Here is a 27,349-nt window from a genome sequence, read left to right as displayed (position 1 = left end):
AGGAAGAGCCATTAGAGATACATGATGTGCCTGCGTGTTTGTCTGTTACCGCTATCTGTGTCACAGTGATTGGATTTCCACCAATCTTCAGCTCCGTAAAGCTGAGCAAGGCATGAGTGGCAGCTTCTTGTAGAAAGTACACCGTGGCCTAAAGACACAGGCATACAAAGCACATCTTTTCAGGAGCCACTCATAATAACGCTGCGGTGTGTGTGAATGTTTGGAGCTCTGTCTGAGCAGCGGTTAATTTTGGTGCCTGCAGTCGAGTGAGGGTTAAGCTTCTAAGTGTAACATTTCAAATACAACGTTAGAAAACAACGGTACTAAAAAAAGTATCTACAGTTGTTTCATCCGTTCTAACGTGCTCCCCGCCTTCCTAGAACTCGAGCCCCAAAAACCTTTTTCTTTTGATCTCATCATGTTTGAATTCCAGCTTTAAAAGTGTGTTCACTTACACCTTAAGTGGAAACATGTCATGGCTCAGTCCAACCAAAGTTTACTCTGACCTCAGGAGTTAACTACCAGGGGTTTGCGCTCACCTCTTGTCGCTGTTGCGCCACAGAAACGAGTCTGCTTTTTCCGAACTTTTCCACAGCGGAGAACACCTGCTGCTGGGTGACCTTGGAGGGAAGCCCAGACAGGAGCAGGGGAGGGTGGGCCGGTACGAATCCCAGGAGGCCCGACTAGACCCAGGAGACACAGAGTTATACACAGATACACGGAAACAGACGAGGACGCAGAGAAAATAAAACATGAGATTCAAGTGGGAAAGACGGAGGGTGAAAACTTCTCAACTCAACTACTCACCCCTGGAGGTTTTGCAGATTTAGTTGGTTCACTCTTCTTAACCAGCACCTTCTTGATTCCCTTAACAGAGGAAGAGGACAAAGGTGGTTCATTCCCTCCATTGGTCGAAGAAGTGGATGCCTGCTTCTGTTCATCTCTAGATGAGGAAGAGGAGGATGGCTTCCTCTCGTCTTTAGATGAGGAGGATGACTGCTTCTTTTCATCTCTAGAGGAGGAGGATGGCTTCTTCTCGTCTCTAGATGATGAGGATGTAGGCTTCTGTTCATCTCTAGAGGAGGAGGATGGCTTCTTCTCGTCTCTAGATGATGAGGATGATGGCTTCTGTTCATCTCTAGAGGAGGAGGATGGCTTCTTCTCGTCTCTAGATGAGGAGGATGACTGCTTCTGTTCATGTCTAGATGACGAGGAGGAGGATGGCTTTTTTTGATCTTTAGATGAGTCAGAGGATGATGATGAAGCGGCCTTCAGCTTGGCCAGCTCTGCCAGCAGCACTGGGGCCAGAGTCTGGACCACAAGCTCTAGACTGGAGGAGCCAGTGAAGCTCTGGACACCTTGAGGGGAGGAGCGGGAGAAGGAGAGGAAGACAACAGGGGGAAGAAGAGGAGATGGAGAGAAAGAGAAGAAGTAGAGAGGAAGAGGAGAAGAGGTGTGAAGATCAGAGGAAGACGGGCAAGAAAGACAGTAGGAAGAGGAGATTAGAGTAGGAATAAGCGATAGACATCAAATTTGATTAATGTAAGTATTATGAAGTACACATAAGGTTTAACTGTGCGTAAAGACTAAATCCTTCCCTCTCCTGGTTTATCCACGAGGTCCTCTACCTATAACTCTCCCTCCTTCTCTCTCCCTCCCTCCATTACTCTCTACCTGATCTCTTACCAGAGGATTCCAGTAGTTTCTTGGCCAGCTGTTCTACGCTGGTCTCCTCTTGTCTGCGACCCGAAGACCTCCCATCGTGACTGCGCGACCGTCTTCGCTGAGAGGAGGGGTGAGGGGATCGAGACCCAGAGCGGGACCTGGAAGGATCAAGATCACAATGAATACTAGACCATCGGTTTAACAACTACTACTTATTACTGTGAAATGTATTACCGCTTTATTCACGAAATAAATATTAACCTTGTGTTGATGTCCCTACTTTACACTTAACAGTGGTTTTGATTGGTAACGAGTGATAAGTCGGTAACCGTTTCTATGGTTACTAGTGAACCATAAAACCATTCAAAGAAACAAGTAACCCAACACACCTGCGGTTGGGTCTGGTACCACGTGCATGTCGGGCTGATCGTGACCCCCGACCCCTTCGTGGGGACCCAGAGCTTCGCCTAGATCTCCTGGCTGGTGAGGACGACCTTTTGCTGGGGGAGGAGCTTGACGAGGAACGGGAGCGGCTTCTACGGCTGGTTAATGAAAAAGAAGGAACCAATCACAAAGAGGTGAGGTAGAAGGGCCAGACAGGAGGTCCAGAGTTTCCCACAGATCAGGTAGCAACGTTTGGTGCTCCCGGACTTTCAGGCGGGCAGGAGGGGGGGGGGGGGGGGGGGGGTTGCGGTGCCATTGCTCATTTAACAATATAAAAATAATAGTGTAAAATTATAGCGGAGTGAGACGAGGAGGCCGCGATTGCTCATTTAACAATATAATGAAAAAAAAAATACTATCCGACCAATGATCGCTTCGATCGCAGAAATCACTTCACGGTTTTGATTGTGCTAAACCAGCCAAAAGGTGATTGGTGATTGGCTCCACTAAAAGGGGATCGGAAACAGAAGGCAATGCATTGCTCCTGCACAGCCCCTGCTGCAGAGCGAATTCAAATCGCCGGCAGAACGGGCTGGGGGAACCTAGTCTAACACTGATCTATCTAAACTATAACCGCATTTCACATTAATCGCATCGTTTGCTGCGTTACCAACGTTGTCTATGCTGACCTAGGGTGCAGGATGTTCAATATCAATAAGGTTGAGTTCATAAGGCTAACATTATCTTTTCTGAGTCAAGAACAATTCTGGGCAGGTGTGTTTGAGCACACATTGGTAAACTCCAGATGTCGCCGACCATCTTCACTGTGCCAAATATCACGCTGCTTCGGGTTTTCCTTTGTAGGCGCGTTGAGAGGAGGAGCGGGCGAATCAGCTGTCAGTGTGTGTGCATGCATCAGTGATAGGCGGGTTGATCCAATAAGTGGTAGTGGATACCCGCGCACCATTGGTATGTATGCGCGCTTCTCTGTGTGTGCGTGTGCGAATGAGAATGACAGGGAGAAAGAGTGCTATGCAGAGATGAATGAACGGAACGATACACAAAATAAAAAAAGCGGAATCAATTTGTGGCGCTCGGTCCGGTTTCTGAGGCGCTGCGCCACACATTGATCTATGTATGGGAAGTACTGAGGTCTTATCATGTAATCATGTGTATTATTAAAGTCAGTGAGTATGAAGGATAGTGTGGATGCATTTGGTGAACTACACCATTGAGATTGAAGGAATCTGGGTTACCTGTGGATAGGTCTGGAGCTACGGGGTGAGCTAGCTTTCCCGCTGGTTTGCTTCCAATCTGGGGACCGCAAACTCGCTGGCGAAGTTGACCTCTTCCTTAAACCCGACCGCTTCCTTCCTGAAGACTTTGACCTTGACCTCTTCGTCCGTGGAGACCTTGACCTCTTCGTCCGTGGAGACCTTGAACCCTTTGTCTGTGGAGACCTCGATCCGTTCCTTCCTGAAGACTTTGACCTTGATCTCTTCCTCGGTGGAGTCCAAGACGCGAGTGCTTCCAAATTCCTCCTCGGCAAGGGAGGTGCAGAGTTTGATGGGGCAGGACCTCCATGGCTGGTTGCCTGTAGAGTGGGCCTGGAACTCAGGGAGGAGGCGAGGACTGCGGTTGTCGTGGGGGGTTGCAGGGATTCGTCAGGGGTCGAGCTAAAGCAGGAAGATGAGCAGACATACAGTAATGTAAAATACAGCTAAGCGTTGAGTGATTTGAGTGAGGTATTCTCATTGTTTGATGTTTGTTGTCATGTGCTGCCTATCATTGACAAATTTGTTCGAGCAGAAAACATTTCCCATTCTGGCCTTCAGTCACATCTATTAAAACTGTGGTAGGCAATTTATTCTAGCAACTTTTCCTCAACATGTCTCTGGAAAATCTCAGCAAATAATAAATGAAATGCTAAAAAAAGGAAAACTTTCTGTGGCTGTCGAAGGTCTGTAATAAGCCTGTGCGATCAATTCATTTGGCCAGATTTTAATGATGGGATGCGCCAACTGTCTTGTCTACCTACCTTGATTTAAACACTGCCTGTGCACAGTGCAAGGCAGACCTGTTGCTAAAGCTAACAAGCTATTTGAGGGTTTTGGGAGAGGGCCTTTGGAGGTAGGCCTGTAAGGGGAGGGCTGGGATATTTTTCGTTTGTATGCCTTTAAATTTACGTTTGATTTTTGCTTGTTCTCCAAACACTTGCTTTAATTCAGACAATTTCACTTCTTAAAGCTCCTTGCTCTAGTTACTGTTCTGATAGGTTTAAAAAAGGTAGTACATTTTACACACACACACACACACACACACACACACACACACACACACACACACACACACACACACACACACACACACACACACACACACACACACACACAGAAAGGGTGTTTGAGACTTATGTTAGGGGAACTTACTCAAGTGAAACTGTATCCAGCTCCCATTCAGAATACCTGGACAAGAGAAAAGCAAATCATGCATCCAAACATCAGACTCCAACCACCAACATTGAGGACAACAGCCTTTCGTCTAGTTTAATTCAGACAATTTCACTTCTTATAGCTCCTTGCTCTAGTTACTGTTCTCTGATTGGTTTTAAAAAAGGTAGTATATTTTACAAACACACACACACACAGCAGAAAGGGTGTTTGAGACTTATTTTAGGGGAACTTACTCAAGTGAAACTGTATCCTGCTCCCATTCAGAATACCTGGACAAGAGAAAAGCAAATCATGCATCCAAACATCAGACTCCAACATTGAGGACAACAGCCTTTTGTCTAGTTTAATTCAGACAATTTCACTTCTTATATCTCCTTGCTCTAGTTACGGTTCTCTGAATGGTTTTTAAAAAGGCACCAGTAGTTCATTTTACACACACACACACACACACACACACACACACACACACACACACACACACACACACACACACACACACACACACACACACACACACACACACACACACACACACACACACACACACACACACAGCAGAAATTGTGTTTGAGACTTATTTTAGGGGAACTTACTCAAGTGAAACTGTATCCGGCTCCCATTCAGAATACCTGGGCAAGAGAAAAGCACATCATGCCTCCAAACATCAGACTCCAACCACTCACATTGAGGACAACAGCTTTTTATCTAGTTTGAGTATGAGGTTTACTGACTGTCTGCGTAGAAGTCTGCAATAGGCAAGGTGGTCTATGTGAATCCTGTGTTCCAGCCAGGCCTGTAGGAAACACACACAAGAAATTATTACGTTAAGAGTTGGTGTCTGTGCGTGGGCGTGTCGAACATTGACTCAACACACAAGATGTTCAATCCACAAGAAAAGTAAAATACAGACTTTAAGATGTTTTAAAATTGAGTTTTCATTGTTGTCTTCAAGATCTTGGACAGTGCCAACATCTTAATTTATCAAACTAAATGTTATTTAAAAACAATATTACAATTATTAAATATAGTTACACGCAACCATGACAGGGTACTACTGTATGACAAGCATGGTGGCCTAATGAATCCATGAGTTTACATTGTTGGATGTAATGACACGCCTAACAGAATGGGTGGTTTAGTTTGGACCTGAACCAGCCCTGGGCCCAGTTTCCCCAAAGCATCGTTCGCCTAAGTGGATTGTGAAGTGCGTCGTACGAGCATCGTACAGTTTCACATCGTTTCCCAAAAGCATCGTTGGTAACGTACGTCGTGAAAATGCTCGTAGCTAACGAGGACTCCAGGGGTACGCGTAGGATGCTAAGAGCATCGTTAGCCTACTATAGCCTCAGTGGCATCACCAGCGAACATTCCGTGTATTGGATGCGTTTTATTAAAACACATCCAATACCACGGAATGCCCAGCTGGCAAAATTTTGTAACCAAAAACAGTGGTTACCGCCGATATATTACTCATAGACTACTGTTAGATTTAAACAGCAAAGATAGAGACATGTTAGAAGTCAACAACAACATAATTTATTGCAGCAATTTAAAATTCCAAAAATACATGCACAGCCGAAATGTACCGATCAATCACCACGTCACAAGGCATATAAGAAAATCAAATAATTCCATTGCTCGTGTGGGAGGTCGCTTTCGAGCTGCACTTGCCGTCTCCCTCTGATTTTAATTCAACCATCGTGGTTAAAATGTCCACATATTGATCAATGATAGAAGGCATAGGCTACTGTAGAGATGAATCATGCTGAGACCAGCGGGTGTCGGGTAATTTCTGCAGGCGTTTTTTGTTGCTATTGTTTGCATTAAGCATTGTAGGCTCTTCGGTGAGGCTGTGATGAAGTTCACTATTTATTAGACCGTGTCTAGACAGTAACGAACATCCCTCGTTAATCGCGTTTGTAGTCTACACTCAGACGTGAACTCATTATTGCATGCGGGTGTCTTCATTCATAAAAAAAATAAAACATTCGGGAGTATGCAATAGTACAAAATATTCTAAAGAGGTCTAGACTCCTTCTCCAGTGAACCAAGAAAGCCCGCGCCGTGACGACCGGGGTTTGACCCCCTTGTTTTTACACAGGAAACTTGAGATAAGAAGGTGAGATCAAAGGGCGTGCGACCGAACCGGCTTGGCAGTGTAAAAAGACCTATAGCCTTACATCATCCTGCCCAACAATATGGGCAGGATCTAGACCAAGCTCTCCTAATCGATACAGCAATAGCCGTGTGTCAATGCCTAGCCTCTGTGTTTGAACACAAGCTATTTTGTTTTTTCTAACATCGGAGCTAGGGGGGAAAATGCCGTGAATTTTTTTCGCACAGTGCATTCAGGATTACGACCGATACATATGTCGGCCTAGTCCTAATCAATTGTGTTTTAATATCTTTAGCATTCAAATTATTGCAGTCTATTCTTTTCGTAGGTTACTCTGCTGTTTTCCTTGATGGGGAGATATATTAAAGGACATGGTGCAGGTTTCTATTTTCTTCTTTTCTGGCAATTTTCTAGTTGGTAATAAACATTTAAACAATTTTCCATTGTATTTGATGTTGTAGGGTATCACAAAATATAAATATAAGGAAAAGTAGGTGATATATTAGTGGTTATTAGCCACAGGTTAGCGATGATTCTTATTTCTCCCACAATGCATTGCATGACGTCACGTAAGGTACTCCGCTTTTGGACGACAGCCGAAGCCGCTAGTGAGAGAGTGACAGTGTCAGATTAGTAAATACATAAATAGAGATAGCCTAGATAGATAGATAGCCTAGATAGATAGATAGCCTAGATAGATAGATAGCCTAGATAGAGATAGATAGATAGATAGAATAGCATAACATCGATATATAGTGAGGGATAGCATAGCATAACATAACATCGATAGATAGTGAGGGATAGCATAGCATAGCATAACATATATATATAGATAGAGAGAGAGAGAGTAGATAAAATGGTTTTCTACTGTATGTCTCCAGCAAAAGTGGACATAGGGTCCATTGCTTCCCCAAGGACAAAGGGATTCTCCGAAGCTGGGTGCAATTTGTCAAGTTTAGGTGGGCAGATTTTTCAGCTAGCTCTGTTACCGCGTAGGCTACTCAAGAATACGCAGCGCGCATTTCAAGGAGGAGGATTACCACTCAGGGGATGCCAAGATGGTCTCACTTGGTTTAAAGAGTAAGAGGACGGCGAAGTTAATTCCTACCGCCGTGCCGTCTGTGCATGCAAACCACTCTGCCTGCCCTGTCCCGAGGTCGAGAGACACCGTCTGCCGCAAGCGAGAGATTGCCACGGTAAGCATCATGCTATAGCTGCTAATTACAAGCTGCGCGTTAGCTAGCTCTGTGTGTATTTTGCATACCGTGTTCCATTTGACACAGCCTCCACTACAAGCATGATCGGTCTGACATTAGAAGAGCATATTTTGTGAATCACGAATATGAGCCAAAACAAAATTGCCCTGAAGTAAATGTCCATATCGTCATGAAAGCTTCATGGCTAGTGTTTGGATCAGTGATCGTATCATCAAGCGGCTTTCACAACAGTGTGTTTGCGTTTTGTGTTAGATCGAGACTGCTACGGTTCTCTTTCACATATACTGTATTTGACCGTGACCGTGCGATTTCTTTTTAGGGGTCCAAGCCAACAGGTTGGATCCCTATTGTTTTTGTAGTGTTTATTATTATTATTATTATACTTACCTCCCTAAAAGTGTGCCCACAGCCCAAACCGTAAATGGTGCCGACACGCCAATTGCATGACTAGATCCAGATCCGTGGGGACTACGCAGACGACAAAATCCAGACATGCCGGCCACTAGGTGGCGCTATACCAAGGAATACGCGTTTGGGGCTATAACTCCCACACTGAACCTCCCACAGTCAAAAACTTGTACGCACATATTCACTGGAGTCTGCTGCATCTTTTGGCATAGGCCACGCCCATTTGCGTCTAGAATTTTTTTTCGCAAAATCGCGAAAACCGCAAAACTGTTTTTTCCCTACTCCTCCCACATTTCTTGACCAATCAACACCAAACTTTGCAAACGGCATCTTCAGACGCACACGCAAAGAATGCTCGAACACTTTTTTGATCCGACCTTCGACGACGAAACGGTAGCGTTTTGAATATTGGTTTATGAGCTAAATTAGACGTGGAAAATCAAAAATCCAAAAAAATCAAAAATTACACATCGGATCGAGTCCAAATTTAACACACATGTTAGCGCCACCCTTAACGACGTTCGAATAAAAATTCGGAAAATTACGCCCTAAGGGGGCGCTATAAACGAGGAAATTGTATATCTTCTAATTGGCCAAAGGAATGTTCTTCAAACTCAAGGGAAAACATCAAGGGGCAAACCCGAGTCTATATAGAAAATATGGCCAAGAATTATTAATGTTGGCGGGAGTTATTTGGCAAAGGAAAATTGTCTTTGGAAAATTTCGCCACAAGGCGGCGCCAAAAAACGACAACATTGTCTATCTCCTATTTGGCCAATGGAATGTTCTGAAAACGCGTTTTAGGCTGTAACTCCCACACCGAAGCTCCCACAGTCAAAACCTTTATATCCACATGTTGTTCACGGTAGCGTTTTGAATACTTGCTTCGCGTTGTGCCGGCGAAATGCACATTTCTTGTCGCGTTGTGCCGGCGAAATGCACACTTCTTGGACCCCTTCATAACTGCTTGCAGTTCTAGTTATTCTTCCCCCCTTGAAAGTGATACTACAGCCCAAACCGTAAATGGTGCACACGCGCCAATTGCATGACTTGATCCAGAATCGGCACCGCTACTCAGATAACAAAATCCAGACACGCCGGCCCCTAGGTGGCGCTATACCAAAGAATACGCGTTTGGGGCTATAACTCCCACACCGAACCTCCCACAGTCAAAAACTTGTACCCACATATTCACTGGAGTCTGCTGCATCTTTTGGCATAGGCCACGCCCATTTGCGTCTAGAATTTTTTTTCGCAAAATCGCGAAAACCGCAAAACAGTTTTTTCCCTACTCCTCCCACATTTCTTGACCAATCGACACCAAACTTTGCACATGACATCTTCAGACGCACACGCAAAGAATGCACGAAACACTTTTTTGATGCGACCTTTGACGTCGAAACGGTAGCGTTTTGAATATTGGTTTATGAGCTAAATTAGACGTGGAATATCAAAAATCCAAAGAAATCCAAAATTAGACATCGGATCGAGTCCAAGTTTTACACGCATGTTGGTGTTAACCTTAATGTCGTTCGATAAAAAATTCGGAAAATTTCGCCATTAGGGGGCGCAATAAACGAGGAAATTGTATATCTTCTACAAAATTTCGCCGCAAAAACGCTACACTGACTTCTCGCTACTCCTACCACAGTCAAATCCTTTGTATCCACAGGTTCAGGGTAGCGTTTTGAACACATGCTTCGCGTTGTGCCGGCGAAACGCACATTTCTTGTCGCGTTGTGCCGGCGAAATGCACACTTCTTGGACCCCTGCATAACTGCTTGCAGTTCTAGTTCTTCCTATTATTAGGGGTCCAAGCCAACAGGTTGGATCCCTATTGTTTTTGTAAGGATTTTTATTATTTTTATTATACTTCCCGCGCTAAAAGTGGGCCCACAGCCCAAACCGTAAATGGTGCCGACACGCCAATTGCATGACTAGATCCAGGTCCGGCACCGCTACTCAGATAACAAAATCCAGACACGCCGGCCACTAGGTGGCGCTATACCAAGGAAAGACGCGTTTGGGGCTATAACTCCCACACCGAACCTCCCACATTCAAAACCTTGTACACACATATTCACTGGAGTCTGCTGCATCTTTTGGCATAGGCCACGCCCATTTGCGTCTAAATTTTTTTTTCGCAAAATCGCGAAAACCGCAAAACTGTTTTTTCCCTACTCCTCCCACATTTCTTGACCAATCGACACCAAACTTTGCACACGACATCTTCAGACGCACACGCAAAGAATGCATGAAACACTTTTTTGATGCGACCTTCGACGACGAAACGGTAGCGTTTTGAATATTGGTTTATTAGCTAAATTAGACGTGGAAAATCAAAAATCCAAAGAAATCCAAAATTAGACATCGGAACGAGTCCAAATTGTACACACATGTTGGTGCTAACCTTAATGTCGTACGATAAAAATTTCGGAAAATTTCGCCATTAGGGGGCGCCATAAACGAGGAAATTGTATATCTTCTACAGAATTTCGCCGCGAAAACGCTACACTGACTTCTCGCTACTCCTACCACAGTCAAATCCTTTGTATCCACAGGTTCAGGGTAGCGTTTTGAACACATGCTTCGCGTTGTGCCGGCGAAATGCACATTTCTTGTCGCGTTGTGCCGGCGAAATGCACACTTCTTGGACCCCTGCATAACTGCTTGCAGTTCTAGTTAGGGGTCCAAGCCAACAGGATTGGATCCCTATTGTTTTTGTAAGGATTTTTCTTATTATTATTATTATTCCCAACTAGAAGTGGTACCACAGCCCAGACCGTAAATGGTGCCGACACGCCAATTGCATGACTAGATCCAGATCCCTTCGGACTACGCAGACGACAAAATCCAGACACGCCGGCCACTAGGTGGCGCTATACCAGGGAATACGCGTTTGAGGCTATAACTCCCACACCGAACCTCCCACATTCAAAACCTTGTACACACAGATTCACTGGAGTCTGCTGCATCTTTTGGCATAGGCCACGCCCATTTGCGTCTATAATTTTTTTTCGCAAAATCGCAAAAAACGCAAAACAGTTTTTTCCCTACTCTTCCCACATTTCTTGACCAATCGACACCAAACTTTGCACACGATATCTTCAGACGCACACGCAAAGAATGCACGAAACACTTTTTTGATGCGACCTTTGACGACGAAACGGTAGCGTTTTGAATATTGGTTTATTAGCTAAATTAGACGTGGAATATCAAAAATCCAAAGAAATCCAAAATTAGACATCGGATCGAGTCCACATTTTACAAACATGTTGGTGCTAACCTTAATGTCGTTCGATAAAAAATTCGGAAAAATTCGCCATTAGGGGGCGCAATAAACGAGGAAATTGTATATCTTCTAATTGGCCAAAGGAATGTTCTTCGAACTCAAGGGAAACCATCAAGGGGCAAACCCAAGTCTATATAGAAAATATGGCCAAGAATTATTAATGTGGGCGGGAGTTATTTGGCAAAAGAAAATTGTCTTTGGAAAATTAAAAATTTCGCCACAGGGCGGCGCCAAAAAACAACGACATTGTCTATCTCCTATTTGGCCAATGGAATGTTCTGAAAACGCGTTTTGGGCTATAACTCCCACACCGAAGCTCCCACAGTCAAAACCTTTGTATCCACATGTTGTTCACGGTAGCGTTTTGAATACTTGCTTCGCGTTGTGCCGGCGAAATGCACATTTCTTGTCGCGTTGTGCCGGCGAAATGCACACTTCTTGGACCCCTGCATAACTGCTTGCAGTTCTAGTTAGGGGTCCAAGCCAACAGGTTGGATCCCTATTGTTTTTGTAAGGATTATTATTATTAGGGGTCCAAGCCAACAGGTTGGATCCCTATTGTTTTTGTAAGGATTTTTATACTACCTCCCCGTGAAAGTGGAACCACAGCCCAAACCGTAAATGGCGCACACGCGCCAATTGCATGACTAGATCCAGAATCGGCACCGCTACTCAGATAACAAAATCCAGACACGCCGGTCACTAGGTGGCGCTATACCAAGGAATACGCGTTTGGGGCTATAACTCCCACACCGAACCTCCCAGAGTCCAAAAACTTGTACACACAGATGCACTGGAGTCTGCTGCATCTTTTGGCCTAGGCCACGCCCATTTGCGTCTATGAATATTTTTCGCTAAATCGCGAAAACCGCAAAAATGTTTTTTCGCTACTCCTCCCACATTTCTTGACCAATCGACACAAAACTTTGCACACGACATCTTCAGACCTACACGAAAAGAATGCATGAAACACTTTTTTGATCCGACCTTTGACGACGAAACGGTAGCGTTTTGAATATTTGTTTATGAGCTAAATTAGACGTGGAAAATCAAAAATCCAAAAAATTCAAAATTACACATCGGAACAAGTCCAAATTGTGCACACATGTTGGTGCTAACCTTAATGTCGTACGATAAAAATTTCGGAAAATGTCGCCATTAGGGGGCGCAATAAACGAGGAAATTGTATATCTTCTACAAAATTTCGCCACGAAAACGCTACACTGACTTCTCGCTACTCCTACCACAGTCAAATCCTTTGTATCCACAGGTTCAGGGTAGCGTTTTGAACACATGCTTCGCGTTGTGCCGGCGAAACGCACATTTCTTGTCGCGTTGTGCCGGCGAAATGCACACTTCTTGGACCCCTGCATAACTGCTTGCAGTTCTAGTTATTATTCCCCCCTAGAAGTGGGTCCACAGCCCAAGCCGTAAATGGTGCCGACACGCCAATTGCATGACTAGATCCAGGTCCCTGAGTTCTAAGCAGACGACCAAATCCAGACACGCCGGCCACTAGGTGGCGCTATACCAAGGAAAGACGCGTTTGGGGCTATAACTCCCACACCGAACCTCCCACATTCAAAACCTTGTACACACAGATGCACTGGAGTCTGCTGCATCTTTTGGCCTAGGCCACGCCCATTTGCGTCTAGATTTTTTTTTCGCAAAATCGCGAAAACCGCAAAACAGTTTTTTCGCTACTCCTCCCACATTTCTCGCCCGATCAACACCAAACTTTGCACACAACATCGTCAGACGCACACGCAAAGAATGCATGAAACACTTTTTTGATCTGTCCTTCGACGACGAAACGGTAGCGTTTTGAATATTGGTTTATTAGCTAAATTAGACGTGGAATATCAAAAATCCAAAGAAATCCAAAATTAGACATCGGATCGAGTCCACATTTTACACACATGTTGGTGCTAACCTTAATGTCGTTCGATAAAAATTTCGGAAAATTTCGCCATTAGGGGGCGCAATAAACGAGGAAATTGTATATCTTCTACAAAATTTCGCCGCGAAAACGCTACACTGACTCCTCGCTACTCCTACCACAGTCAAATCCTGTGTATCCACAGGTTCAGGGTAGCGTTTTGAACACATGCTTCGCTTTGTGCCGGCGAAACGCACATTTCTTGTCGCGTTGTGCCGGCGAAATGCACACTTCTTGGACCCCTGCATAACTGCTTGCAGTTCTAGTTATTCTTACCCCCCTAAAAGTGTGCCCACAGCCCAAACCGTAAATGGTGCCGACACGCAAATTGCATGACTAGGACCAGATCTGTTCGGACTAAGCAGACGACCAAATCCAGACACACCGGCCACTAGGTGGCGCTATACCAAGGGAAAACGCGTTTGGGGCTATAACTCCCACACCGAACCTCCCACATTCAAAACCTTGAACACACAGATTCACTGGAGTCTGATGCATCTTTTGGCATAGGCCACGCCCATTTGCGTCTATAATTTTTTTTCGCAAAATCGCGAAAACCGCAAAACTGTTTTTTCCCTACTCCGCCCACATTTCTAGACCAATCGACACCAAACTTTGCACACGACATCGTCAGACGCACACGGAAAGAAAAACTATATACTTTTTTGATCCGACCTTCGACTACGAAACGGTAGCGTTTTGAATATTGCTTTATTAGCGACGTTTTACGTCGATACGCAAAAATTCAGAAAATACCAAAATTAGACATCGGATCAAGTCCAAATTTTAGACACATGTCGGTGCTACCCTTATTGGCGTTCAATAAAGAATTCGGAAATTTACGCCATTAGGGGGCGCAATAAACGAGGAAATTGTATATCTTCTCATTTGCCAGCGGAATGTTCTTCAAACTCAAGGAAAACCATCAAGGGGCAAACCCGAGTCTATATAGAAAATATGGCCAAGAATTATTAATGTGGGCGGGAGTTATTTGGCAAAGGAAAATTGTCTTTGGAAAATTTCGCCACAGGGCGGCGCCAAAAAACGACGACATTGTCTATCTCCTATTTGGCCAATGTTCTGAAAACGCGTTTTAGGCTATAACTCCCACACCGAAGCTCCCACAGTCAAAACCTTTATATCCACATGTTGTTCACGGTAGCGTTTTCAACACTTGCTTCGCGTTGTGCCGGCGAAACGCACATATCTTGTCGCGTTGTGCCGGCGAAATGCACACTTCTTGGACCCCTGCATAACTGCTTGCAGTTCTAGTTATTATACTTCCCGCGGTGAAAGTGGAACCACAGCCCAAACCGTAAATGGTGCACACGCGCCAATTGCATGACTAGATCCAGAATCGGCACCGCTACTCAGATAACAAAATCCAGACACGCCGGCCACTAGGTGGCGCTATACCAAGGAATACGCGTTTGCGGCTATAACTCCCACACCGAACCTCCCAGAGTCCAAAAACTTGTACACACAGATGCACTGGAGTCTGCTGCATCTTTTGGCCTAGGCCACGCCCATTTGCGTCTAGGAATATTTTTCGCTAAATCGCGAAAACCGCAAAACTGTTTTTTCGCTACTCCTCCCACACTTCTTGACCAATCGACACCAAACTTTGCACACGACTTCTTCAGACACACACGCAAAGAATGCATGAAACACTTTTTTGATCCGACCTTCGACGACGAAACGGTAGCGTTTTGAATATTGGTTTATTAGCTAAATAAGACGTGGAATATCAAAAGTCCAAAGAAATCCAAAATTAGACATCAGATCGAGTCCAAATTTTACACACATGTTGGTGTTAACCTTAACGTCGTTCGATAAAAAATTCGGAAAAATTCGCCATTAGGGGGCGCAATAAACGAGGAAATTGTATATCGTCTACAAAATTTCGCCGCGAAAACGCTACACTGACTTCTCGCTACTCCTACCACAGTCAAATCCTTTGTATCCTCAGGTTCAGGGTAGCGTTTTGAACACATGCTTCGCGTCGTGCCGGCGAAACGCACATTTCTTGTCGCGTTGTGCCGGCGAAATGCACACTTCTTGGACCCCTGCATAACTGCTTGCAGTTCTAGTTATTATACTTACCCCCCTAAAAGTGGTACCACAGCCCAAACCGTAAATGGTGCACACACGCCAATTACATGACTAGATCCAGATCTCTTCGGACTACGCAGACGACAAAATCCAGACACGCCGGTCACTAGGTGGCGCTATACCAAGGAATACGCGTTTGGGGCTATAACTCCCACACCGAACCTCCCACATTCAAAACCTTGTACACACAGCTTCACTGGAGTCTGCTGCATCTTTTGGCATAGGCCACGCCCATTTGCGTCCATAATTTTTTTTCGCAAAATCACGAAAACCGCAAAACTGTTTTTTCCCTACTCCTCCCACATTTCTTGACCAATCGACACAAAACTTTGCACACGACATCTTCAGACGCACACGCAAAGAATGCATGAAACACTTTTTTGATGCGACCTTTGACGACGAAACGGTATCGTTTTTAATATTTGTTTATTAGCTAAATTAGACGTGAAAAATCCAAAATCCAAAAAAAACCAAAATTACACATCGGATCGAGTCCAAATTTAACACACATGTTAGCGCCACCCTTAACGACGTTCGAATAAAAATTCGGAAAATTACGCCCTAAGGGGGCGCTATAAACGAGGAAATTGTATATCTTCTAATTGGCCAAAGGAATGTTCTACAAACTCAAGGGAAACCATCAAGGGGCAAACCCGAGTCTATACAGAAAATATGGCCAAGAATTATTAATGTGGGCGGGAGTTATTTGGCAAAGGATAATTCTCTTTGGAAAATTTCTCCACAGGGCGGCGCCAAAAAACGACGACATTGTCTATCTCCTATTTGGCCATGGAATGTTCTGAAAACGCGTTTTAGGCTATAACTCCCACACCGAAGCTCCCACAGTCAAAACCTTTGTATCCACATGTTGTTCACGGTAGCGTTTTGAATACTTGCTTCGCGTTGTGCCGGCAAAATGCACATTTATTGTCGCGTTGTGCCGGCGAAATGCACACTTCTTGTTAGGGGTCCAAGCCAACAGGTTGGATCCCTATTGTTTTTGTAAGGATTTTTCTTATTATTATTATTATACTTCCCGCCTTGAAAGTCGGTCCACAGCCCAAACCGTAAATGGTGCACACGCGCCAATTACATGACTAGAACCAGGTCCGGCACCGCTACTCAGATAACCAAATCCAGACATGCCGGCCTCTAGGTGGCGCTATACCAAGGAGAAACACGTTTGGGGCTATAGCTCCCACACCGAACCTCCCACAGTCAAAAACTTGTACCCACTTATTCACTGGAGTCTGCTGCATCTTTTGGCATAGGCCACGCCCATTTGCGTCATTAATTTTTTTTCGCAAAATCGCGAAAACCGCAAAACTGTATTTTCGCTATCCCTCCCACATTTCTCGACCAATCAACACCAAACTTTGCACACGGCATCTTCAGACGCACACGCAAAGAAACCCTCAGACAGTTTTTTGATCCGACTTTCGACGGCGAAACGGTAGAGTTTTGAATATTTGTTTATTAGCTAAATTTGACGTGGAAAATCAAAAATTCAAAAAATACCAAAATTAGACATCGGATCAAGCCCACATTTAAGTCACATGTCGGTGCTAGCCTTAATGTCGTTCGATAAAAAATTCGGAAAATTTCGCCATTAGGGGGCGCAATAAACGAGGAAATTGTATATCTTATACAAAATTTCGCCGCGAAAACGCTACACTGACTTCTCGCTACTCCTATCACAGTCAAATCCTTTGTATCCACAGGTTCAGGGTAGCGTTTTGAACACATGCTTCGCGTTGTGCCGGCGAAACGCACATTTCTTGTCGCGTTGTGCCGGCGAAATGCACACTTCTTGGACCCCTGCATAACTGCTTGCAGTTCTAGTTCTTATACTTCCTACCAAGAAAGTGGTACTACAGCCCAAACCGTAAATGGTGCACACACGCCAATTACATGACTAGATCCAGGTACGTGAAGACTATGCAGACGACCAAATCCAGACATGCCGGCCACTAGGTGGCGCTATACCAGGGAATACGCGTTTGGGGCTATAACTCCCACACCGAACGTCCCAGAGTCCAAAACCTTGTACACACAGATGCACTGGAGTCTGCTGCATCTTTTGGCATAGGCCACGCCCATTTGCGTCTAGAATTTTTTTTCGCAAAATCGCGAAAACCGCAAAACTGTTTTTTCGCTACTCCTCCAGCATTTCTCGACCAATCAACACCAAACTTTGCTCAGGGCATCTTCAGACGCACACGCAAAGAAACCCTCAGACAGTTTTTTGATCCGACTTTCGACGACGAAACGGTAGCGTTTTGAATATTGGTTTATTAGCTAAATTTGACGTGGAAAATCAAAAAAAAAAAAAAAAAAAAATTAGACATCGGATCGAGTCCACATTTTACACACATGTCGGGGCTAGCCTTAACGTCGTTCGATAAAAAATTCGGAAAATTTCGCCATTAGGGGGCGCAATAAACAAGGAAATTGTATATCTTCTAAAAGATTTCGCTGCGAAAACGCTACACTGACTTCTCGCTACTCCTACCACAGTCAAATCCTTTGTATCCACAGGTTCAGGGTAGCGTTTTGAACACATGCTTCGCGTTGTGCCGGCGAAACGCACATTTCCTGTCGCGTTATGCCGGCGAAATGCACACTTCTTGGACCCCTGCATAACTGCTTGCAGTTCTAGTTAGGGGTCCAAGCCAACAGGTTGGATCCCTATTGTTTTTGTAAGGATTTTTCTTATTATTATTATTATTCCCAACTAGAAGTGGTACCACAGCCCAGACCGTAAATGGTGCCGACACGCCAATTGCATGACTAGATCCAGATCCCTTCGGACTACGCAGACGACAAAATCCAGACACGCCGGCCACTAGGTGGCGCTATACCAGGGAATACGCGTTTGAGGCTATAACTCCCACACCGAACCTCCCACATTCAAAACCTTGTACACACAGATTCACTGGAGTCTGCTGCATCTTTTGGCATAGGCCACGCCCATTTGCGTCTATAATTTTTTTTCGCAAAATCGCAAAAAACGCAAAACAGTTTTTTCCCTACTCTTCCCACATTTCTTGACCAATCGACACCAAACTTTGCACACGATATCTTCAGACGCACACGCAAAGAATGCACGAAACACTTTTTTGATGCGACCTTTGACGACGAAACGGTAGCGTTTTGAATATTGGTTTATTAGCTAAATTAGACGTGGAATATCAAAAATCCAAAGAAATCCAAAATTAGACATCAGATCGAGTCCACATTTTACAAACATGTTGGTGCTAACCTTAATGTCGTTCGATAAAAAATTCGGAAAAATTCGCCATTAGGGGGCGCAATAAACGAGGAAATTGTATATCTTCTAATTGGCCAAAGGAATGTTCTTCGAACTCAAGGGAAACCATCAAGGGGCAAACCCAAGTCTATATAGAAAATATGGCCAAGAATTATTAATGTGGGCGGGAGTTATTTGGCAAAAGAAAATTGTCTTTGGAAAATTAAAAATTTCGCCACAGGGCGGCGCCAAAAAACAACGACATTGTCTATCTCCTATTTGGCCAATGGAATGTTCTGAAAACGCGTTTTGGGCTATAACTCCCACACCGAAGCTCCCACAGTCAAAACCTTTGTATCCACATGTTGTTCACGGTAGCGTTTTGAATACTTGCTTCGCGTTGTGCCGGCGAAATGCACATTTCTTGTCGCGTTGTGCCGGCGAAATGCACACTTCTTGGACCCCTGCATAACTGCTTGCAGTTCTAGTTAGGGGTCCAAGCCAACAGGTTGGATCCCTATTGTTTTTGTAGTGTTTATTAGGGGTCCAAGCCAACAGGTTGGATCCCTATTGTTTTTGTAAGGATTTTTCCTATTATACTTACCTCCCTAAAAGTGGGACCACAGCCCAAACCGTAAATGGTGCCGACACGCCAATTGCATGACTAGATCCAGATCTCTTCGGACTATGCAGACGACAAAATCCAGACCCGCCGGTCACTAGGTGGCGCTATACCAAGGAATACGCGTTTGGGGCTATAACTCCCACACCGAACCTCCCACATTCAAAACCTTGTACACACAGATTCACTGGAGTCTGCTGCATCTTTTGGCATAGGCCACGCCCATTTGCGTCTAGAATTTTTTTTCGCAAAATCGCGAAAACCGCAAAACTGTTTTTTCGCTACTCCTCCCACATTTCTCGACCAATCAACACCAAACTTTGCACTCGGCATCTTCAGACGCACACGCAAAGAAACCCTCAGACAGTTTTTTGATCCGACTTTCGACGACGAAACGGTAGCGTTTTGAATATTGGTTTATGAGCTAAATTAGACGTGAAATATCAAAAATCCAAAGAAATCCAAAATTAGACATCGGATCGAGTCCAAATTTTACAGACATGTTGGTGTTAACGTTAATGTCGTTCGATAAAAAATTCGGAAAATTTCGCCATTAGGGGGCGCAATAAACGAGGAAATTGTATATCTTCTAATTGGCCAAAGGAATGTTCTTCAAACTATGAGGGAACCATCACGGGGCAAACCCGAGTCTATATAAAAATGATGGTCAAGAATTATTAATGTGGGCGGGAGTTATTTGGAAAAGGAAAATTGTCTTTGGAAAATTTCGCCACAAGAGGGCGCAAAAAAACGACGAAATAATACATCTCCTAATCGCCAATGGAATGTTCTGAAAACGCGTTTTGGGCTATAACTCCCACACCGAACCTCCCACAGTCAAAACCTTTTCATCCACATGTTGTTCACGGTAGCGTTTTGAATACTTGCTTCGCGTTCTGCCGGTGAAACGCACATTTCTTGTCGCGTTGTGCCGGCGAAATGCACACTTCTTGGACCCCTGCATAACTGCTTGCAGTTCTAGTTATTATTATTATTATACTTACCTCCCTAAAAGTGTGCCCACAGCCCAAACCGTAAATGGTGCCGACACGCCAATTGCATGACTAGATCCAGATCCGTGGGGACTACGCAGACGACAAAATCCAGACATGCCGGCCACTAGGTGGCGCTATACCAAGGAATACGCGTTTGGGGCTATAACTCCCACACTGAACCTCCCACAGTCAAAAACTTGTACGCACATATTCACTGGAGTCTGCTGCATCTTTTGGCATAGGCCACGCCCATTTGCGTCTAGAATTTTTTTTCGCAAAATCGCGAAAACCGCAAAACTGTTTTTTCCCTACTCCTCCCACATTTCTTGACCAATCAACACCAAACTTTGCAAACGGCATCTTCAGACGCACACGCAAAGAATGCTCGAACACTTTTTTGATCCGACCTTCGACGACGAAACGGTAGCGTTTTGAATATTGGTTTATGAGCTAAATTAGACGTGGAAAATCAAAAATCCAAAAAAATCAAAAATTACACATCGGATCGAGTCCAAATTTAACACACATGTTAGCGCCACCCTTAACGACGTTCGAATAAAAATTCGGAAAATTACGCCCTAAGGGGGCGCTATAAACGAGGAAATTGTATATCTTCTAATTGGCCAAAGGAATGTTCTTCAAACTCAAGGGAAAACATCAAGGGGCAAACCCGAGTCTATATAGAAAATATGGCCAAGAATTATTAATGTTGGCGGGAGTTATTTGGCAAAGGAAAATTGTCTTTGGAAAATTTCGCCACAAGGCGGCGCCAAAAAACGACAACATTGTCTATCTCCTATTTGGCCAATGGAATGTTCTGAAAACGCGTTTTAGGCTGTAACTCCCACACCGAAGCTCCCACAGTCAAAACCTTTATATCCACATGTTGTTCACGGTAGCGTTTTGAACACTTGCTTCGCGTTGTGCCGGCGAAATGCACATTTCTTGTCGCGTTGTGCCGGCGAAATGCACACTTCTTGTTAGGGGTCCAAGCCAACAGGTTGGATCCCTATTGTTTTTGTAAGGATTATTATTCTTCCCCCCTTGAAAGTGATACTACAGCCCAAACCGTAAATGGTGCACACGCGCCAATTGCATGACTTGATCCAGAATCGGCACCGCTACTCAGATAACAAAATCCAGACACGCCGGCCCCTAGGTGGCGCTATACCAAAGAATACGCGTTTGGGGCTATAACTCCCACACCGAACCTCCCACAGTCAAAAACTTGTACCCACATATTCACTGGAGTCTGCTGCATCTTTTGGCATAGGCCACGCCCATTTGCGTCTAGAATTTTTTTTCGCAAAATCGCGAAAACCGCAAAACAGTTTTTTCCCTACTCCTCCCACATTTCTTGACCAATCGACACCAAACTTTGCACATGACATCTTCAGACGCACACGCAAAGAATGCACGAAACACTTTTTTGATGCGACCTTTGACGTCGAAACGGTAGCGTTTTGAATATTGGTTTATGAGCTAAATTAGACGTGGAATATCAAAAATCCAAAGAAATCCAAAATTAGACATCGGATCGAGTCCAAGTTTTACACGCATGTTGGTGTTAACCTTAATGTCGTTCGATAAAAAATTCGGAAAATTTCGCCATTAGGGGGCGCAATAAACGAGGAAATTGTATATCTTCTACAAAATTTCGCCGCAAAAACGCTACACTGACTTCTCGCTACTCCTACCACAGTCAAATCCTTTGTATCCACAGGTTCAGGGTAGCGTTTTGAACACATGCTTCGCGTTGTGCCGGCGAAACGCACATTTCTTGTCGCGTTGTGCCGGCGAAATGCACACTTCTTGGACCCCTGCATAACTGCTTGCAGTTCTAGTTCTTCCTATTATTAGGGGTCCAAGCCAACAGGTTGGATCCCTATTGTTTTTGTAAGGATTTTTATTATTAGGGGTCCAAGCCAACAGGTTGGATCCCTATTGTTTTTGTAAGGATTTTTCCTATTATTATACTTACCTCCCTGAAACTGTGCCCACAGCCCAAACCGTAAATGGTGCCGACACGCCAATTGCATGACTAGATCCAGGTCTCTTCGGACTATGCAGACGACAAAATCCAGACACGCCGGTCACTAGGTGGCGCTATAGCAAGGAATACGCGTTTGGGGCTATAACTCCCACACCGAACCTCCCACAGTCAAAAACTTGTACCCACATATTCACTGGAGTCTGCTGCATCTTTTGGCATAGGCCACGCCCATTTGCGTCTAGAATTTTTTTTCGCAAAATCGCGAAAACCGCAAAACTGTTTTTTCCCTACTCCTCCCACATTTCTTGACCAATCGACACCAAACTTTGCACACGACATCTTCAGACGCACACGCAAAGGAATCGTGAGACAGTTTTTTGATCCGACCTTCGACGACGAAACGGTAGCGTTTTGAATATTGGTTTATGAGCTAAATTAGACGTGGAAAATCAAAAATCCAAAGAAATCCAAAATTACACATCGGAACGAGTCCAAATTTTACACACATTCTGGTGCTAAGCTAACTGTCGTTCGATAAAAATTCCGGAATTTTTCGCCATTAGGGGGCGCAATAAACCAGGAAATTGTATATCTTCTAATTGGCCCAAGGAATGTTCTTCAAACTATAAGGAAACCATCAAGGGGCAAACCCGAGTCAATATAAAAAATATGGCCAAGAATTATTAATGTGGGCGGGAGTTATTTGGCAAAGGAAAATTGTCTTTGGAAAATCTCGCCACAAGGGGGCGCAAATAAACGACGAAATAATATATCTCCTGACTGGCCAATGGAATGTTCTGAAAACGCGTTTTGGGCTGTAACTCCCACACCGAAGCTCCCACAGTCAAAAACGTTATATGCACAGATTCACTGGAGTCAGTGGCATATTTTGGCATAGGCCACGCCAATTGGTTTTGAACACATGCTTCGCGTTGTGCCGGCGAAATGCACATTTCTTGGACCCCTGCATAACTGCTTGCAGTTCTAGTTATTATACTTCCCATCTAGAAGTGGTACCACAGCCCAAACAGTAAATGGTGCACACGCGCCAATTGCATCACTAGATCCAGGTCCGTGAACACTACGCAGACGACAAAATCCAGACACGCCGGCCACTAGGTGGCGCTATACCAAGGAATACGCGTTTGGGGCTATAACTCCCACACCGAACCTCCCACAGTCAAAAACTTGTACGCACATATTCACTGGAGTCTGCTGCATCTTTTGGCATAGGCCACGCCCATTTGCGTCTAGAATTTTTTCCGCAAAATCGCGAAAACCGCAAAACTGTTTTTTCCCTACTCCTCCCACATTTCTCGACCAATCAACACCAAACTTTGCACACGACATCTTCAGACGCACACGAAAAGAAATACTCAAACACTTTTTGATCCGACCTTCGATTACGAAACGGTAGCATTTTGAATATTTGTTTATTAGCTACGTTTTACGTTGAAAATCAAAAATCCAGAAAAATACCAAAATTAGACATCGGATCAAGTCCAAATTTTACACACATGTCGGTGTTACCCTTAGTGACGTTCGAAAAAGATTTCGGAAAGTTTCGCCATTAGGGGGCGCAATAAAAGAGGAAATTGTATATCTCCTACAAAATTTCGCCGCAAAAACGCCACACTGACTTCTCGCTACTCCTACCACAGTCAAATCCTTTTTATCCACAGGTTCAGGGTAGCGTTTTGAACACATGCTTCGCGTTGTGCCGGCGAAATGCACATTTCTTGTCGCGTTGTGCCGGGGAAATGCACACTTCTTGGACCCCTGCATAACTGCTTGCAGTTCTAGTTTTTATTATACTTCCCGCGCTAAAAGTGGGCCCACAGCCCAAACCGTAAATGGTGCCGACACGCCAATTGCATGACTAGATCCAGGTCCGGCACCGCTACTCAGATAACAAAATCCAGACACGCCGGCCACTAGGTGGCGCTATACCAAGGAAAGACGCGTTTGGGGCTATAACTCCCACACCGAACCTCCCACATTCAAAACCTTGTACACACATATTCACTGGAGTCTGCTGCATCTTTTGGCATAGGCCACGCCCATTTGCGTCTAAATTTTTTTTTCGCAAAATCGCGAAAACCGCAAAACTGTTTTTTCCCTACTCCTCCCACATTTCTTGACCAATCGACACCAAACTTTGCACACGACATCTTCAGACGCACACGCAAAGAATGCATGAAACACTTTTTTGATGCGACCTTCGACGACGAAACGGTAGCGTTTTGAATATTGGTTTATTAGCTAAATTAGACGTGGAAAATCAAAAATCCAAAGAAATCCAAAATTAGACATCGGAACGAGTCCAAATTGTACACACATGTTGGTGCTAACCTTAATGTCGTACGATAAAAATTTCGGAAAATTTCGCCATTAGGGGGCGCCATAAACGAGGAAATTGTATATCTTCTACAGAATTTCGCCGCGAAAACGCTACACTGACTTCTCGCTACTCCTACCACAGTCAAATCCTTTGTATCCACAGGTTCAGGGTAGCGTTTTGAACACATGCTTCGCGTTGTGCCGGCGAAATGCACATTTCTTGTCGCGTTGTGCCGGCGAAATGCACACTTCTTGGACCCCTGCATAACTGCTTGCAGTTCTAGTTATTATACTTACCTCCCTAAAAGTGTGCCCACAGCCCAAACCGTAAATGGTGCCGACACGCCAATTGCATGACTAGATCCAGATCCGTGGGGACTACGCAGACGACAAAATCCAGACATGCCGGCCACTAGGTGGCGCTATACCAAGGAATACGCGTTTGGGGCTATAACTCCCACACCGAACCTCCCACAGTCAAAAACTTGTACGCACATATTCACTGGAGTCTGCTGCATCTTTTGGCATAGGCCACGCCCATTTGCGTCTAGAATTTTTTTTCGCAAATTCGCGAAAACCGCAAAACTGTTTTTTCCCTACTCCTCCCACATTTCTTGACCAATCAACACCAAACTTTGCAAACGGCATCTTCAGACGCACACGCAAAGAATGCTCGAACACTTTTTTGATCCGACCTTCGACGACGAAACGGTAGCGTTTTGAATATTGGTTTATGAGCTAAATTAGACGTGGAAAATCAAAAATCCAAAAAAATCAAAAATTACACATCGGATCGAGTCCAAATTTAACACACATGTTAGCGCCACCCTTAACGACGTTCGAATAAAAATTCGGAAAATTACGCCCTAAGGGGGCGCTATAAACGAGGAAATTGTATATCTTCTAATTGGCCAAAGGAATGTTCTTCAAACTCAAGGGAAAACATCAAGGGGCAAACCCGAGTCTATATAGAAAATATGGCCAAGAATTATTAATGTTGGCGGGAGTTATTTGGCAAAGGAAAATTGTCTTTGGAAAATTTCGCCACAAGGCGGCGCCAAAAAACGACAACATTGTCTATCTCCTATTTGGCCAATGGAATGTTCTGAAAACGCGTTTTAGGCTGTAACTCCCACACCGAAGCTCCCACAGTCAAAACCTTTATATCCACATGTTGTTCACGGTAGCGTTTTGAACACTTGCTTCGCGTTGTGCCGGCGAAATGCACATTTCTTGTCGCGTTGTGCCGGCGAAATGCACACTTCTTGGACCCCTGCATAACTGCTTGCAGTTCTAGTTTATATACTAACTATACTTTATACTAATATACTTTTTTATATTTGTTTTCGCAAGATGTTGACAGACGCCTCACTGCAGGAGACCGTGGACACTGTAGACACTGTGGAGAATGTCGATACTGGGGATCAGCCCTTGCCCTCCTCCACTTCTGACGCTGGGACACAATGTTATTTGAAGCCCCCCCGATGGTCTCACGGTAAATCTTTGGTATTTTAAGGGGTAGATATTATGTCTAAAACATTGCAAGTAGGACATTTCCATACACATTGATGAAATGAATACATAGCCTACACCAAAACATAGCCGCTTAGATTTGCCATGATTGTCATATGTTTGGGTATGTTTACTGCCTCTGCCACAGCTGTGCAGGTTAACCTGAAGCCCAAGATGGTTAGCGTGGGCACACAGACTTCATTAAGCCCACAAACCTCCACTCCCCTCGCTAGTCCTGAACAGACAGTTGACGACGATGATGATGATAATGCCACTGTCATCAGTGACTTGTCGTGGGTGCCCGAAGAGCCGATGGATGAGGAGGAATTGTTTGATGAGGAGCATCCATGACCATGACACCCCTGCCTTCTCCAGTTGTGCCCATGGCCCTCTAGACGGAGATCAGCGCAACAAAGAGTGGCTGGACCCAGGTACAGTACTGGTATTATGCACGCTCTACATAGTTTTGTTTTATTTGCTGTCTTTGAGTAATTGTCTGGATGCTTTGACATGTGACCTTTGTGATGAAATTATTTTTTCATTCCCTGGCAATCTCATAACATTCTGTTTACTGTTTATGTTTGCTATAATTCATATGCAGGACAATTTCATGCGTGTTTCCATTTAAAAAAGGAATTCTGTCTGTCTATCTTCCTGTCTATTTGTACGTTTTCCGTCTGTGTGTCTGTCTGCCTCCCTGCCTACCTGTCTTTGTCTTTGCAGGCTCATTGGCAGCAGTCAAGTTGGAGAACATAATGATGAGGGCTGCCTTACTGAAAGATGTTCGACAGCTGTCTCCACAGCACCAGACCTTCTCGCTTGAGGCTTACCACTCCCTCATCTTGCACTACACGCCCAAGCACACAGGGTTTTCATACCTTGGGATGTATAGCAGGTCAGTGCTATCCAATGGAATAACACTGCCAATTATTATGCCTTTTATAGTAATAATAGTACCTATTAACATGCCTATTGTAGTATTTTGTCATACATACACCAAGTTTCAAAGGTTTTCTCAAATGTGTTTCGTAGGCTTCTCTTAGCGGCGCTG

The 27,349-nt window shown here is 44.5% G+C and overlaps 1 protein-coding gene and 1 long non-coding RNA gene across 2 annotated transcripts in view; one reads left to right on the top strand and one right to left on the bottom strand.

The window, feature by feature from the left end:
- The window catches only part of LOC115529131 (mucin-19), a 124,512-nt gene that overhangs the window by 22,790 nt on the left and 74,373 nt on the right, over positions 1-27,349 (bottom strand). Inside the window, exons 5-13 of the mRNA XM_030337620.1 lie at positions 5,096-5,131; positions 4,736-4,771; positions 4,479-4,514; positions 3,306-3,725; positions 2,055-2,207; positions 1,687-1,823; positions 808-1,358; positions 540-683; positions 50-148 (exon numbers count right to left, since the gene is read on the bottom strand). Of these exons, the coding sequence (XP_030193480.1) occupies positions 50-148; positions 540-683; positions 808-1,358; positions 1,687-1,823; positions 2,055-2,207; positions 3,306-3,725; positions 4,479-4,514; positions 4,736-4,771; positions 5,096-5,131 (1,612 nt within the window). The remainder of the gene's footprint in view (positions 1-49; positions 149-539; positions 684-807; positions 1,359-1,686; positions 1,824-2,054; positions 2,208-3,305; positions 3,726-4,478; positions 4,515-4,735; positions 4,772-5,095; positions 5,132-27,349) is intronic.
- Positions 7,352-27,135, top strand: LOC115529173 (uncharacterized). Its single transcript, XR_003973474.1, has 3 exons — positions 7,352-7,814; positions 26,140-26,729; positions 27,022-27,135. It is a non-coding gene; the product is annotated as an uncharacterized LOC115529173 (long non-coding RNA).

Source organism: Gadus morhua, chromosome 17, assembly GCF_902167405.1.
Source record: "Gadus morhua chromosome 17, gadMor3.0, whole genome shotgun sequence".
NCBI lineage: Eukaryota > Metazoa > Chordata > Actinopteri > Gadiformes > Gadidae > Gadus > Gadus morhua.
Note: the sequence above shows the minus strand (reverse complement) of the source record. Positions and strands in the feature narration are given on the sequence as shown.